Genomic DNA, 14,941 nt, shown 5'->3' on the forward strand with positions numbered 1-14,941 from the left:
TTATGTAGCGACTACAGGCTGATATCAACGCATGTTATAAACGCCATTTTCCTTCTTACTCCCTTCTAACTCCCCTACATAGTAAAGAATCTGTCCGGCCACACGTGTCCCCGCCTGCGTGCCGCCCAAAATGTTCAAACCATTCAAACATACATAAATAACATCATAATACAACAGCCGGATATGGATTCCGGGTACTATCACACATATTGTACAACGCTAAAGCCTCGTGCTTGTCCTTTGGCTCTTATTGGGAGTTCTGGGCCACGGCCACTTGTTGTTCTTCCCATCGTGCTCGTTTCGATACTTGGTGCGCAGCGCCTCAGAAACGGACATTGGCTCTTCCATGGGGATTAGTTGAGGCTGTGCGTGGTACGGTAGCACCTTTTTCAGGCTTCTTTTAGCCATGGGCTTCTCCTTGTCAGCACCTGCCGCAGCTTGCACCTTCTTCATATCCTTGACCATATTTTGAAGTTCGTCGTCGCTATCGATGATTTGTGCTTTAATGAAAGACAAGCTATGCCCAGGCGTGTCCTGCATTGCCTCCATCACGGGAACGCGAGGGGTATACTGGTATTGTCCGGGTTGGGGTGCGGATTTCGAGTCTGGAACGACCGCGGGGTCTAGCATGGCCTCTGATCCCTTCTCGAGTAACGTACTGATGTCTAAGCTTTCGCCGGGCGCGATTGCGGTAGGGTGACTTGGCGTAATGCAGTCCATATCTACTTCCTTGCGCAGGACATGGTCGATATCCACTGCAGAAAAATACGCACAAGATTGGGGTAGGTCATTGATGCCAACCTGTTGCGCAAACATTGCTCGTGTCCAGACATTGGCGACTTGGAGAGCCATGGCGGCGCGGTACTTGTCCTGTTCTTTGACAAGATATCGAATCTCATCATGGACGGTAACGGCTAGGCGAGCACTGATGTTGAATCTCCTAATAAGGAAGTCCATAGAGACGATAAGCAGGTGCAGATAGTCGACGCCTGAGGATTGAATAGCCCAGTTAATTCGCGACGTGAGGTAGCCACCTTTGCTGATAAAGCGGCTCATGAGAGCTTCTGTAATTCCAGCCCCGAGAACTGGGGTCCGCGGGCGTTCTTGCTCGGCAAACTCTTCAAGCTTATTGAAGACAAATGACTCTGTGCCTCCTCTCCAGAAAGGCTTATTATGAATAACCTTGCGATTCGTCTTCGTGCCCTTGGTATTGGCATACAGCCTCGAAGCCACTTCCATGGTTTGTCTCTCGGACAGGCTGGGGTTAAACTGTCGCAGTAGAGTAGCCGCAAACTTCAAGCCAGCCCCGTAAATACGTCCGTAGTTGAAGACCTTGGCATCGTTTCTCGTAATACCTAGGATGCCAGCTGTCCGTGAGTGCAGGTCTGTGCCTGCTGCTTTTGTGCCTTCAAGTGTCATGAAACCAATGGCGTTGCCGCCATGGAGTTTGAAAGTCGCATCTCCAACCAAGCTGGCAATCCAGAGCTCCTCGGAGTCGACATCAGCTCCTACAAAACAATACCCCTTAGGAGCCTTTACCATGGCCTTTAGTTCAGAGCCGACGCGGTTCTTCTTTGCGTTGCTGGCCGTCAGCCATGTATTTTCCACTGCTCGCCTAGTAATCGTTCCCATGGGGATAACTTGGGGCAGGATGAAGCCGTAAGAATCTGCCTTCGACTTGGTCCGTGGTCGTCCGGATGCCTGTCTGTTGGGGATATCTTTGTCATAAACTACCATTTGAGACATGATCCGGTCTCTTGCGCTTATCCAGTAAGAACATGAAGCATTCATTTCTAGAGCTTCTTTGGCATACTCGTATTCCGACGACAGTGTGCCAGCCTCGAAATAACGCAAGTAACCTTTCGCCATGGGATTAGCACATCGGGCTGTCGGTCCATCCTTGTGCGGAAGCTTGAAATAATAATGCTCTCTATCATCCCGGAGAGCAAGCTCCGTTTCGTCAAAGGTACACTGGATCATCTGCTTTGCGGTGTATTTCGCTGATTCGTCACGGGGAACTCGAAAAGTCCACCCATACTTGTCTGACCAAAACAATGGGTGGCCATCCCAAGCCAGCCTAAGAAGCAGAGGGGCTATTCGCGTGCGGACTGTAACGTTGATAGGCGAATCATTCTTTGGGAAAAGATCTTTATACCATTGTGGCATTCCCGGCTTCTTCTGCCGGGCGGCAGGGCGTGGTGGATCGTCCTTGCGTTTCCCTTTGACCATGCGAACTTCCTGTCCTGACCAGTCTAGTTGCTTCATCCAGGGATCGTTTTGCCACTTGGTTATGTCACTCTTGATTTCCAAGGCCTTCTCGGTCAACCCAACGAGTCGTTCCTGGACGGCATCAGATAGCTTGTGGTACGTAGCTTCGGCATTCGCAATGTACGCATCCCACGATTTGTTGACGGGTAAAATGACGGAAGCAAGATGGCGTAGGGCCGCGAAGCTGACTGGATGAGGGCAGACCTCGAGAAAGTTGGGAAATACAATCTGGTAAACGCGATGTGTGATGGCCACATCTGCAGCGCAATAATCCATTAGTTCATCTAATTTCGCCAAGACGCCCTTGCGGTCAAGCTCGCCGAAGTCGTCTCGCACAGCCTTATCAATGGACACATTGAGATGAAATTTGGCGACATCGCGCAGCGAGTTTACCGAACTGCGTTCAACCCAGAGCTCCTCTTCATCATGCATACTTTTACTGGTCAAAAGCTCTGCAAGGTCGTTATCGGGGGTCTGGCTCGCAACTCGTTCCCTGAGTTCGCGATTCTTCTTGTGCCTCATCCACGTTGGCCTCTGTTGTGAGCACATGCCGTTGACGGCAACGTGAAGTGACATTGTATCAATGAAAGAATTTCGTGACTGCTCAATGCCGTATTCTTCTAGTACCCTAGCACGGTCGTATCCCACATTATGTCCAACAACCACCCGCTCCTTGGCAGGGTCACCAAGGGGAATAAGTTGACGATCATTTTTTGATTTCCCCAGAAGCCACGGAGACAGCCATGCGTACCAGGCTGTGGGACTTGAGGCGCATGCCATGACAGCAAATGGGCTCTCTTTCCACATGACTTCCGTATCAAAGCACAGCATGTGCTCGTCGGGAACATCGACCGGTTCGCTTCTTCCATCAGGATAATACTTGGTCCATCCACTACGGCGAACCCATTTTCTAGGCTTTGGAGGAACACTAGCCCGGGCGAATTGTTTGGCAAATGAAAGGTAGGGCTCTGCGCAATCGGAGCCGAGTTTGTAGAAGTGTTCATCAAGAGTACGTCCCTCTAGTTGTGGCAGGTCAAACGCGATGGGTTTGGAATCGTCGGTGTTCTTTCCAAGCAGGTCATGGCGTTGTAAATGATCTTTGGACAGCTTCACAAGCTCTTCGGGGGGAGGCTCGCACCCGTCGGGAAATATTTGGCTGAACACATGGGAGCTCAGCAGTTGCACGCCGATTTCGTTGTATCTAGGCTGAGAGGGAACTTGCATGTTGGTTAGCAAGGTCGGAATCCAGGAAGACGGATAGCCGGCAATCACTGCACTCACTTGCTAGGCTCCCGGGACGTCTGCCATTGTCCTGTTTGGCGACATCAGACTGCCAGCGAACATAGGCACGCCATGCAAGCCGACGAGGCGCCTGATGGCGAGCAATGCGCACGACACTGGCTGTGGACGTGCGCTGGACGTGACCAGCAGCAGGACAAAGCGTATTCATAAGCACCGGTTAATCATGACGTGGAAGCGACTGTGCGCCCTGAACCGTGGTTGGAAAGAGACTGGGAACGATGGGAAGGAGTCGCGAATTGTCGTTTGTCGTGCATGAAGCTCACAGATGTGGCGCAACGAAACCAAGAGTTGAACATCAAGTTTGAGCTGTCAAGTGGGCCATAAGGAGTTTTGGTGGAGACTGTGCACCTCAAGTGCGACCAGTCGACGAGCTGTGTTTTTTTTGCAGTCTGGGGGGGGCATACATAAGTACTTAAGTACCTAGGTCCCTTTGAAGTCATCAATCAACGCCGCCAGCTGGTCGATACTTGTGTGCACAATCTGCAATATTACTTCAATGTTTGGAAGGACTCCACGAGCACTACAGCACTACACTACAGCATGAGTGTATGTTTGACCATAGCGGCGACCGGTTGCGGCTCTGTGCTGTATTTTCTTCTTCTGCTGCCGCCATCATTTCACCACTCCGGAACGCCCCACTTTATATGGCCGGAAAGCGGAAGGTGAACGGCGCGTACGGAGCAGTCCGAGGTCCACCGGAGGTCGCTGCTCCGTCCTGCCCAATAAACTAATTCGCATGGCAAGTTGCGGCCTCAACACGCAACACGCTCTGATTCGCTGCAGCACCGAGCTCTGTCCAGAGGCAACTACAGGCTGCCCAGTGAACTGATATGGGCTACTCTTTTCATCAGACGCAGAGATGATAAAAACATTGGACATACGGGGCTTCGTCGTAGGCATGTGGGAAATGGCGACAACTGTGGTGAGTCTAAACTCTTTCGAACCGCACGAGACCTTGTCATCACGGCTGAAAACATGGCATGCATGTTCATTGAAGGCCCCCAACTGGGCATTCTTCTACTCTGCAGATTCATCTCCAAGCTCTTGGAACCATCACCGTATGTCCTGCATCCCGTCAACGGCTTCGTGGTGGTAATGAATCCCGACTCTGCATTCTCCTGACTGCCATGAACGGGCGATCGACGGGCGTCAAAAACGGTGATTTACTAGCACCTGGGGGAGGAATCCCCGTGGTTTGGGAATAAATAATGTTGATGCAGTCACAACATTTACCAAAACCTTGCCTAGTGCCTCACACTTTCAGGTTCACAGCTAAACGTCTAAGAGCGAGTCGTCCAGCAATAGAGCCATGGAGAATTAATTAAAACTTGGAGCAAGGCATGGCCCTTTTTTAGGGACTATGGAAATTTAAAGCTGTAGACTCTGCTTGAATGAGCTGGTGTGGGATATTAACGGCGGTACCGGGTAGGAGTCGCGAAGAAACAATATAGATACGCAAATACTACGCAACTTCAAAGTTAAAACACACCAGATTTAATAGCGAGTTGATTTGATAGACATCTGGGAAAGCAAACGCAGTAATCAATATAATCTTCTGCATTTCCACGGTCGCCCCTTAGTGGAGGACTCTTGAGTAACCACGGAGTTGTGGAGTGTTTGAGCTCTCAAACCCTAAGAAAAAGTCAGTTACATTGGACTGTATATCTTTATTGTTCGATAAAGAGTCTAAGAGAAACTCCCAGAAAAAGGAAATAAAGTAGTCATCTTTGTAGGACGCTTGCAGGCGATGAGAACAACCTCTTCAAAGCGGCTGACCAGGAAGCACGGGGAACGATCGGGTCTGGCTCTAAAGTCATAATTAGGCAGTCATTAATGACATGTCAATGTGAAAAACCGGAAAAATATCTGGCTGCTTCCAGCCCAGGCACTTCATTGCTGGTCGCTAGTGACAGCTACGTGAGACTGTCTGCATCCCCGTCACAATGAACCTGATGTCAGTCGGGCTTGAACGTTGGGCCATGGAGGAAAAAGATGCAGTAATAGCGGTAAATGGCGAATATTCCCCACACCCAGCTTACAAGTGTGCCCTCTTAGCTCTCTTCCTCTGCAGTTCATCGTCCTGTGTTTTGACAGCTTGAAAGTTCAGAGGCCAAGCTGCGACTCGCATGGAGGAATGGCGGATTTCAAGGTCGTTATCAATGAATCTGCATGCTAGATGCCGAAATTAAAGATTTGAATTTATTGTAATTTCCCGTTAATGTTTCTCGAGCTTGAATGTGTTCATTCGTCGCCGTGGATTTCTTTGCGTGAGCATGTCGGACCGGAGTTGCTGTCTGTGCTTCTTTCTACCCATGTGCCACATGTGAATGAGCTGCAAGCGCTCAATGCTGACTGGTCTTTCTGTGAAAGGAAGGCAAAAAATCTTTAAGCTATGCCTATTTCATTCATACAAAGCCTGTCTGTTCCCCTTGTGCATCATAAACCGCCATACAGGTGTTGAACTTGCCTTGAACAGTCTTCGAATTCCACAATAAACAGCCGTCGACAGACTCACAGTCCTGAGCAGTGAGGGTCTTTACATTCTTTGAAGGCATAGTCTTGTGGGTGTCCAACCCAAGGCACCAGAACCACTGCTCGAGCGTTGCCTACATATGCACGAGTATAAAATGTCTGGTTTCTCCCGCCCGGCTATTCTGTAGGCCCAAATTCCACCATTCTTAAACACTATTGCAATTTCGTCTTCCTTGTCAATTCATATTCCCTAGCAACAATGTCCCAGGAATCGTGCTGGGCGATATATCAGGCCCTGATCTGCTTGGCTGGGAATCCATGTGATGGGCAGTTCACACGACAGCAACGCCTCACGGAGACTGCGGCGACGACAGCGACAGGACAGATACAAGCCGCCCTGCCCCACTATTATGATTCGCCAAACGGAAGAGAATATCTTACTGAACTCCCTTCCCAAGACAATTATGTGCATTCTCGACGGCAACTACGACCTACAGAACCAACTAGGGAGGAGTGGGATGAAATCTTCAAGGAATATTTTTGGCTGAAGGCAGCTATCTTGCTGCGTCAGGCCCAGAACCATATGCGCCGCCCAGAATTTGGGTATTACATGAAAACATCCATCCCCGTCGACAGGATGATGATACTTCAGACATTCCAATACTACATCTTGGTTTGCCTAGGCCGAGGCGAAATCGCAGACCCATGGCTACAAATCAAAGCCGATTATGTGGACACAAAAGTCCCGGATTTGAACATGATTCGCATGGAATGGGAAAATGCAAGGGGGAACTATTCGTCTATCATCCTGCTTGATTCATTTTGGCTTGCCCAATCTCTTGATGTGCAGAGAACAGTCACAAAGGGTCGTTATATGAGGTGGGTGATCGGGGTACTCTACCAAAGGTCGCTATTGGTGTCATGTGCCTAGGGTTTGAGACATGAAACGATTGAGGGACTGGGTATGGAATCTGGATTGGTATAAAAGATGCAGAATGTCATTGGCTTAGAGTACTCGGTAACGCTGGATTGCACAGTTGATGTTTGGCAATTGGAGATTGACTAGGATGGACGTGGAAAGATGCTGAGGATTGAAATTTATTTGCGGTTTTGAATCCGAGTTGGACGCGCTGCTTTATTCAGACAGCTTTAGACGCCGAAATATATCCAGTGCTTCGGCCTACTTAGTACTGGGAATCCACAGCCAAGTAAGTGTATGTGAATGCGGACAAGCCGGCACAGGCCACCTGAAGTATTCCACATGATAATAATATGCGGGCGCTAGAGGACGGTTGGTTCAACGCTGGCCGTTTAAGATGGAGGAGGTCAAGTTGTCTGGTCGGGACTTGAGTTCACCACAGACCGCAGACCGCAGACCGCAGACCGCAGACCCCTGTCACCGTACACCGCACACGGTACACCAGAAGCCCAGGTCCCCCAACCTACCATGTCCTCGAGTGTACAAGTGCCAACACCTAAGTCCTCCGGGTCCCCAAGTACTCCATCAACCAAATCCTCCGCGCTTGAAGTAGTCGCCACTTTCTCTGAGCACCCGTCACCACCACGCCATGCCAACTTCGCCCTTCTGTCTGTCCGACACGAAAACCTTGGTTCGTGAGGATTGCCACGCCTTGCACCATGACCTCACCTCCGGGCCTCTTGGAAACGATCATCACAGAAACGGACAGCGACCCATGCCAGGACACTCATCGCACAGATAATCTCCCGCCACGAAACAACCGACAGCCCATCCTCCCCCCACTGCCGCAACGGTCTTCCGCATTAGCACGCTCTTCGTCGCCTCGCCACCACGCCTCGACAGCATCTTCGCATTCATCCGCAAGAAGTCCGCTGCGGGCGGGAAACGTGCCGGCATTATCAAACTCTCCGTCGACTCCCCGTCGCCAACGACAGCAATCGCCGTCGTCCTACCGACCACCTTCCTTTCGCCGCATCACCACCAACGTTGTCGCACCCACTTACTGGGGCGAAGACACCACAACTAGTAGCGACAACGACGAGCACAGCAACGACAGCGACGACCTTTTTCTGGGCATATTCGCCGACAACGACTTTTCGTCCCCGTCCACCTACCCTCCATTCACGTCCAACCCAGCCGCCAGCGAGGCACCACAGCCAGACCAGGCTGCATTTCAGCCTCAGCCCGCGGCTCCCACCACCAATCCTTGTTCGGAGGCGGCTCCCCTCCGCCAAGTGTCAGCCTGCACTCGGACACTTGCGGCACCTTCACGCTCTACAACGCAGCTCAGTTCTTCCGGCCTTGGAGAATCACAGAACACTTCGTTCACCACGGACAACGGCGAGGATTCAGCAACATCACAAAGCTCCTATCCCTCCTTCTCGGACAAGATGCCGCCGCCACCGCCTCGATTTCAGCATATCCTCAACGATACCGACCCGCCGCCAATCGATAAACGCATGAGGACGTCGCAGCAAAGTTCCGGTGCCGTAAACAGCGCGTCCGTGGGCTCGTTAGCCATGCCGTCAGCACCCTTGGACGACGACGACGACGACGACTTGTTTGGAGAGAATCTCACCACCCAAGGCTCAGAAATAGTCGACGGCGAAGAGCTCACGACGATAGACCTGACCGAGGCCAACAAGGTTCCGGAAGAATTGAAGAAGCCGCAACAAGATAATCGCATCAAGATATCCAAGTTTCAGTGTGTCATCTGCATGGACGATGTCACAACCCTCACTGTCACCCACTGCGGCAAGTCTTCACCTTGAAGCAAAGACATGACCCCGTACTAATAACGTGCCACAGGCCACCTTTACTGCGCGCAGTGTCTGCACTCGTCACTCCATGTCGAAGCCACAAAGGGGAAATGCCCCATGTGCAGAGCCAAGATAGACACCAAGCCACGGAGCGCTTATAATACGAAAACCAAAGGCTTTTGGCATCTTGAGCTCAAGCTCATGACTGCGTCAAAAGGTAAAAGAAAAGCGGACGAAATATCATGACCTGGCTGCCCGCCGCTCATCGGCCTCGGAAGAAATGGACTTTCAGCGGCTTTTGTATATATATAGTCGAATGTGCATACGCATGGTTGGTCTCGATTTAGTCTTGACTTCAGTATACACATGGGCATTGCGCGGTCCGCACGCATTTTAAAGAATTATGAAATACTCACGTTGGCGTCATAAAAGTTCCGCTATACATGGCCTGGGACGAAGGACAACAGAGAGTAAATTAGAATCCACGTGGTAGTACATACATCGTCCTGAATGGACTTTATTCTATTTTAAACCTATCACTACATGCTCACCTGAAATATCCAAAAGGTATATATGTATATATATGATTCTTTTTTCCCTTTCCGGGCGGTGTACTATCTCACATTGCCAATTGATCCCGTCGCGATACTTGGTTCATGAAAAATTCCTTCCCAACGCCAATTCTATCGCCCAACCTGAGCGCGAAAACTTTGCTGTATACTTGACCCCCTTCATTAATATCTGCGTGCGCCATCTGCAAGATTAATGGAACAGTGCTTGATTCGGCTTCATCGACTCAACTACGGATTCGTTCTCATACTGCATTTCGTTAACACCGAACCATGGACCACTTATCAATTGTCAACATACCTCCAAGAAGCCAGTCGCGGCAATCACAACCATGAGCCCATCGGCAAGGTCGCTAATCTTCTCATCCAGTGCCTCGTTGCCCGCACCCCCGCCGATGCCAGCACTTCTCTTGAGTGTATGCGTCACCAGCATCCTGTGGTCGGTGAGGAATTTGCGCCCCTGGACAATGTTATGGCTTCCCCTGCTGAGGAGGGCGGCGCCAATGATACGAACGACTTTTGCCAAGAGGTCATAGTGCTGCTCCAGGGCACGCGAGTTTTGCACATCACTCTGCAGCTCAGGGTCGGCCGTGAAGAGACCGCTAGTGTCAATCGCGCGGAAGAGGTTGGCATAGAGGATGTATTTGGCGCCGTGGCGGGATTGGGCCATTTGGAGGAGCAGCGCAAGACGGGCGTTTTGGTAGTTTTGCTGATCCGTGTGGCCTGGTGGTGTTGATTAGTTGAGGACAAAAAAAAACGTAATGTTGATGACGGCACAAAACCTTACCAGCTGTGTAGGCGTCTTGCCATTCTTGCATGATGTTGCGAAGGGAATCGACCAGGATACCAATAAAGTTGAGCTTGTTGAGGGTCTCGATTACATGACTGTCGTTTTCATGTCGGCCAACATTGACGAGAGAGTTTAGAAGAACAAGGGCTGACGCCTGATATGTCGGCTCGCCGCAATAAGCATCGTCGCAAATCACGTTGATCAGCCTCTCGCCGTACACCTGAATAGTCTTTGTTGTTTTGGGGCGGGTTGGGCTCAGCGCACCCTGCTCAGACATGCCGGTGAGATATCGGTAGCAGATCTCATAATAGACTGACCGGAGTTCGGCTGTGCCGGCCCACTTCCCAATTGCCTGCAGACAAATCTGAAATAGTTGGTAAAGTTTGTCGCTCACCAGGTTGCCAATGGACCCGCTGTGCTTATCTGACATGTCTTGGCTGCCCAAGTCGAGTTTGAACAGCAATACTCGGGCTAGTTTCGCCAGCTCTAGAGCCTCCTTTGGTCGGTCTGAAGCAAATGCTTCGAGGCTAGGGAGCACAGCTTGGAGTGCCTGAAGGAAAAATGATGTCTGAGCTGTGCCTTTGAAATCATTGCACTCAATCATGACGAGTAACAACCGCGTCCATGACCTCAGCACTCTCAGACATTGGGTCGCGATCTGCTTCTGTCGGTTATTCGAAACGAGGTATTCAATAATCATCCCTTCTTCCCTTTCAATGATAGCAAGGTCTTGAACAGATATCACGCTACCCTGGCTCTGGGATTCTCCACGTTTGAAGAGAAGAATCTCCTTGACGCGATCTATGTTGTGAATGGCATTTCCGTCAGCATCATTTTCCACGCAGATGGTGATATCCACGTCTTTGTAAAACTGGATCGGAGGAGGCGGGAAATCCCAGATCCCTTCCGGGAGTAGGAAATCGAACAAGTCAAACACAGTTGGTGTTTGTATGACTTGGTTGCCGTCTCCTGTGACTTGTCCATTCAGAGCCTCGAAAATCCGTCGCTTTGTGCTAGGAATTCGACCTTGAGAAATCATACACAACTCCATGGCCATATATTCCAGCGTCAAGCTTCTTATTGTCAGGAAATCGACGAGGGTAGAGGCTCCATCGGTAACGGGGAAATGTAATGTTGCTACATTCTGGCCTTCCCAAGGCAGTTCAGGCTGAATGACTGTTTCGCGGATGAGAAGGTGGAACAGGAACTCATTTTCTCTCAGGTCATTAATCACCCAAGGCGCCGAAAGAGGTGAGCCCCAAAGAATGTGGAGAATACGCATCACCCTTGACTTGATCGCAATTAGCCATTGTCTCATGCCCTCTGCATCTCCAGACGGGATTTCCATTAACAGTCGAAGAAGTGTGTGGAACAAAGATGTTTGATTTGAAAATGCACTATTGTTTTCAATCGTGACCGAGTCCACGCCACACTTGAAGCCAAGAAGCAAATGCGCAATAGTTGGTTCCTTTGGAGTCGTTGAGAGACACTGAAGGAGGAAATCTAGGATATAGATTTTCGTAATGTAGTTTGGGGAATCCGCCTCACGTCCAGCTTCTAGTGGCGCCATGAGCTCCGACGAAAAGCATCTTGAAATCGATTCATGTTCGCCATTTGCTTCCATGGCCACAATGGCTTTGTTACGGTGCGATTGGCGACCAGACCCTGACCAAGTTGCTGTAATCTTTGATGATGAGGACATTCTCTCCAGAAGTTTGAGGCAGGCCAAGGTAAGAGCTGGGTGTCCGATGCCGCAGTAATTTCCAAGGTCCACAACAAGATTCAGTCTAGTGACAAGCCCATCTTGGAAAGAGGCATATGGTGCATTGGTAACAGGTTGGCGTCTAGCTCCGGGTTGTGTTTTGATGAGCGGTCTCACTAAATCAAGATACGTCGCCTCCAGGTCAAGAACCTTGGAAATTACTTCAACGGCTCTTAATATACCGAGAATTAAGGGCGAGTCAGGAGCGGCATTGCCCACATCCGCAGGTTCTTGGTGAATTGTGTTGAACAGTGCCGTCATGACCTTGTCATTGAACATCCATTCCATGACCCTCGCAAACGGATGCTTCCGAACGTAGGTTGCAAGATCGGTGGTCGAGATGACGGAGTCAATCATGATTGTGGTTTCGTTTGCAATCACAATCAAATCTTCATTGAATGTCGACAAACAAGTCAGCATAAAATCAAGACAACTTAGCCTCAGCACGCGCAACTGGTGTTTGTCCTGCAGCTCCTGTGCTTTGTTTGCGAAAACCAATCCCATCACGAAGTCAACATATACCTCGACGCCAGGATTTCGTGAATTTGAACCCAGGGTTTCGGGAAATGGTAGACTGTCATTCAAGGGACTACTGTCTATTGCCGGTGAAACAAGTGACAACAGCAGCTGAACGAACGATTCTGGATCTTCGAATCCACTGCTCATTTCATCCAGGATCCTATCCATCGAAATGAGAGGCGCGGGTTGGGCTTGTCTCAGGGGTCCTGCAACAGGTCCTGCATAACCACCAGTGATCCAATTTTCCAGACACGTCCACATTGTGTGGCTTTCTTGTATGGTTTTCCTAGACATGAGAGCTTTGAGTGCCATGAAAACGCATCCGCGAAGTCTCGGGGGAACTGGACTGCTAGCTAATTCGTACAGCACGTCGACCAAATTGTAGTTTGCATTTTGAAGTAAAAATAGCCGCGAAGTTTCACTCTCAGTAGCAAGCTTGGCCATTAGACGTAGATAACACTCAAGCATCATGGCCGATTCCGGCTCTGTCTCGACATGTTCATTCGCCGGCTTACCACTGCGGTACCGTGATGTCTGTGTTGTTGTAGGCTTTTGTCTGATCTTTTCAGAAAAGAAGTCCAGCTCTCTAAAGATCTGTGTCCAAGTCAATGACTGAGATCTTCTCATTTTGCCTGAAGATTGGTGGCCGTCATCGAGAAGAAATTCGTGCGCAGCCGTGGCGCAATCATCGTTTCCAGCTATCGCTTGAAGCATTTCACAAAAAGCTGTGACCAGGGGCGTCGAAGCTCTCCTGGATGCCCAATGCATGAAGCCTGCGAGATTACTGTCTGGGTCTGACCAGAAGTTCGCAGCCGCCTCTGCACGTCCTTCATAAGAGTAAGCGATGATAAGGAGGAATCGTTCCAAGTCTAGGTCTTGCTCATGTGCCTGGCTAAGTTGTCTTTGCTCGTCCTCCTCTACCCTGAGTTTTCTCAAGACGTCTGGAAGGTTTGATATGAATGCATCTACAAACACTTCAATTTGTGACATGAGACACAATTGAAAGAATCCTGCAAATTGCACGGAATCGGCCGTTAGTGCAGACGACTTTCTTGTGAGCCAATTTCGCATGCCCACACGAACTGAGTCGTGCCAGTCAGCTGGTTTAACATCTCCAGCAACTGAGAGCAAAAAGTCAAAGGCACCATCTTTCAGGGCGTCGAGGAACTGTTTCGATCGCTGGCGATCTTCTTCGTCTAGGTCGGTTCCTGGGGGAATAGCTGCCTCAGGCGGATCATCAAGGTAAAAGCCACTGTATTCGGCGAGCCACCAGGCCCTGAATGCGGCATGAAAATGTGGTAACGGCCAAGTTGAATCGTCTGCGGCGGGAAAGAGCTTGCTATGCACCTCTCGTACTTTAATCAAATCATAACCCCCTTCAGTGGATCCGAAAACTGAGATATAGGCTCCCATTGCAGGAACCAAATGTGCTATTGCTCGTTAGTAATTGCGTCAGAGAATTCCATTCATGCTCGTGCAGGGCTTGTACGAACCAAGAAGATTATCGTACTTGTCCAACTTCTTTAGCGTAGAGACAAAGTCCATAAAATCCGACAGATCTGCTTGTCTCTTCTCAACGAGACGGCAGAGGACAACACCCAAAAGCTCGTGCTGCTGTATCAAGCTCACCCGAGAAAACTCAATGGTTTCCACCTCTTCAGATAGCTGGTCGGGCTTGACTTGACTCAGAGCTTGCGCGGCAGCAATCTTGTCTGCCAGCCGTTGTAGCCAGCTTTTAATCTTCCCCATGGCTGCCATGCAACGTGGCACGTATCGCTTGGCCCCCCCGGTTCGCGATTGAAACAACCTGGCCGCGACAAACATCTTGATGGTTTCCAGAGCCCCGGATTCTTCTGCATCGTCTTCAACGCTATCCAATTCCAGCAGTAGCCTCAACGCGTCCAAGGTATATTTGCGCTGTTGGTGAAAGCGAATGATACCACATTCCAGAAGAGATCGACCCAGAACAGATGGGTCATCTTGCGATTCGAGGAGGCATTTTGCAGCTTCGATTTCGTCGAGGTCGAGTTCGTCGGACAATAAAAGCGCGTCTTGTTGAAATTTCTCGTTGATGGTAAACTCTTGTTCTTCAATTGAAAGTTTCCCTGCAAAATGTTCAGTCCTGTGTTCAATACTTGCCATAGGGCATGCTTTGGAAGCTTACCTGACTTAACCACGTTCCGGCTCTTGTCGTTTTTGGCAGGGCATTCCCACAGTTTCTCCAACTCCTTTTCGAATGTCTGCACCAGTAGTTCGTTATTCAGGCTTTCGGTTGCATCTCCAAAGCCGCTTCGCAAGGCCACCAGTTCTCGGTGAAAGGCCTGCAATGCATCCAAAATCATAACTTCGGCCATTTTTGGTGGCAGGCGCTATCGCATGTTGAAATATCAGGAATTGCGCGGGAACCAACTTTGTCACCGGACGGCGGTAGAGACGACTTTGGGGATCAGGTGGTAATTGTTGCGTATCCGGTCCAGCAACGAGGTTCACAACAGGTCTTTTTCGATATTCTGCAGCCTC

General features: G+C 50.0%; 4 protein-coding genes across 4 annotated transcripts; 2 read left to right on the forward strand and 2 right to left on the reverse strand.

The window, feature by feature from the left end:
• Positions 1-219: 219 nt before the first annotated feature.
• mip-1 (DNA polymerase gamma) lies at positions 220-3,718 on the reverse strand (the record flags this gene model as incomplete). The annotated part of the gene is made up of 2 exons (XM_014686957.2): positions 220-3,485; positions 3,550-3,718. 2 exons carry the CDS (start codon positions 3,716-3,718, stop codon positions 220-222), a joined length of 3,435 nt encoding a protein of 1,144 aa, XP_014542443.2.
• A 2,583-nt stretch (positions 3,719-6,301) lies between these two features.
• G6M90_00g086720 (uncharacterized protein) lies at positions 6,302-6,973 on the forward strand (the record flags this gene model as incomplete). The annotated part of the gene is made up of 1 exon (XM_066131294.1): positions 6,302-6,973. One exon carries the CDS (start codon positions 6,302-6,304, stop codon positions 6,971-6,973), a length of 672 nt encoding a protein of 223 aa, XP_065987455.1.
• Positions 6,974-7,680: 707 nt separating this feature from the next.
• Positions 7,681-8,793, forward strand: G6M90_00g086730 (uncharacterized protein; the record flags this gene model as incomplete). The annotated part of the gene is made up of 1 exon (XM_014686956.1): positions 7,681-8,793. One exon carries the CDS (start codon positions 7,681-7,683, stop codon positions 8,791-8,793), a length of 1,113 nt encoding a protein of 370 aa, XP_014542442.1.
• A 750-nt stretch (positions 8,794-9,543) lies between these two features.
• On the reverse strand, positions 9,544-14,775 carry NUP192 (Nucleoporin NUP192; the record flags this gene model as incomplete). The annotated part of the gene is made up of 5 exons (XM_014686955.1): positions 9,544-9,600; positions 9,652-10,073; positions 10,138-13,851; positions 13,915-14,526; positions 14,586-14,775. 5 exons carry the CDS (start codon positions 14,773-14,775, stop codon positions 9,544-9,546), a joined length of 4,995 nt encoding a protein of 1,664 aa, XP_014542441.1.
• Between the last annotated feature and the right edge of the window lie 166 nt (positions 14,776-14,941).

The sequence above is a fragment of the Metarhizium brunneum genome, chromosome 5, assembly GCF_013426205.1.
Source record: "Metarhizium brunneum chromosome 5, complete sequence".
Classification (NCBI taxonomy): Eukaryota; Fungi; Ascomycota; class Sordariomycetes; order Hypocreales; family Clavicipitaceae; genus Metarhizium; species Metarhizium brunneum.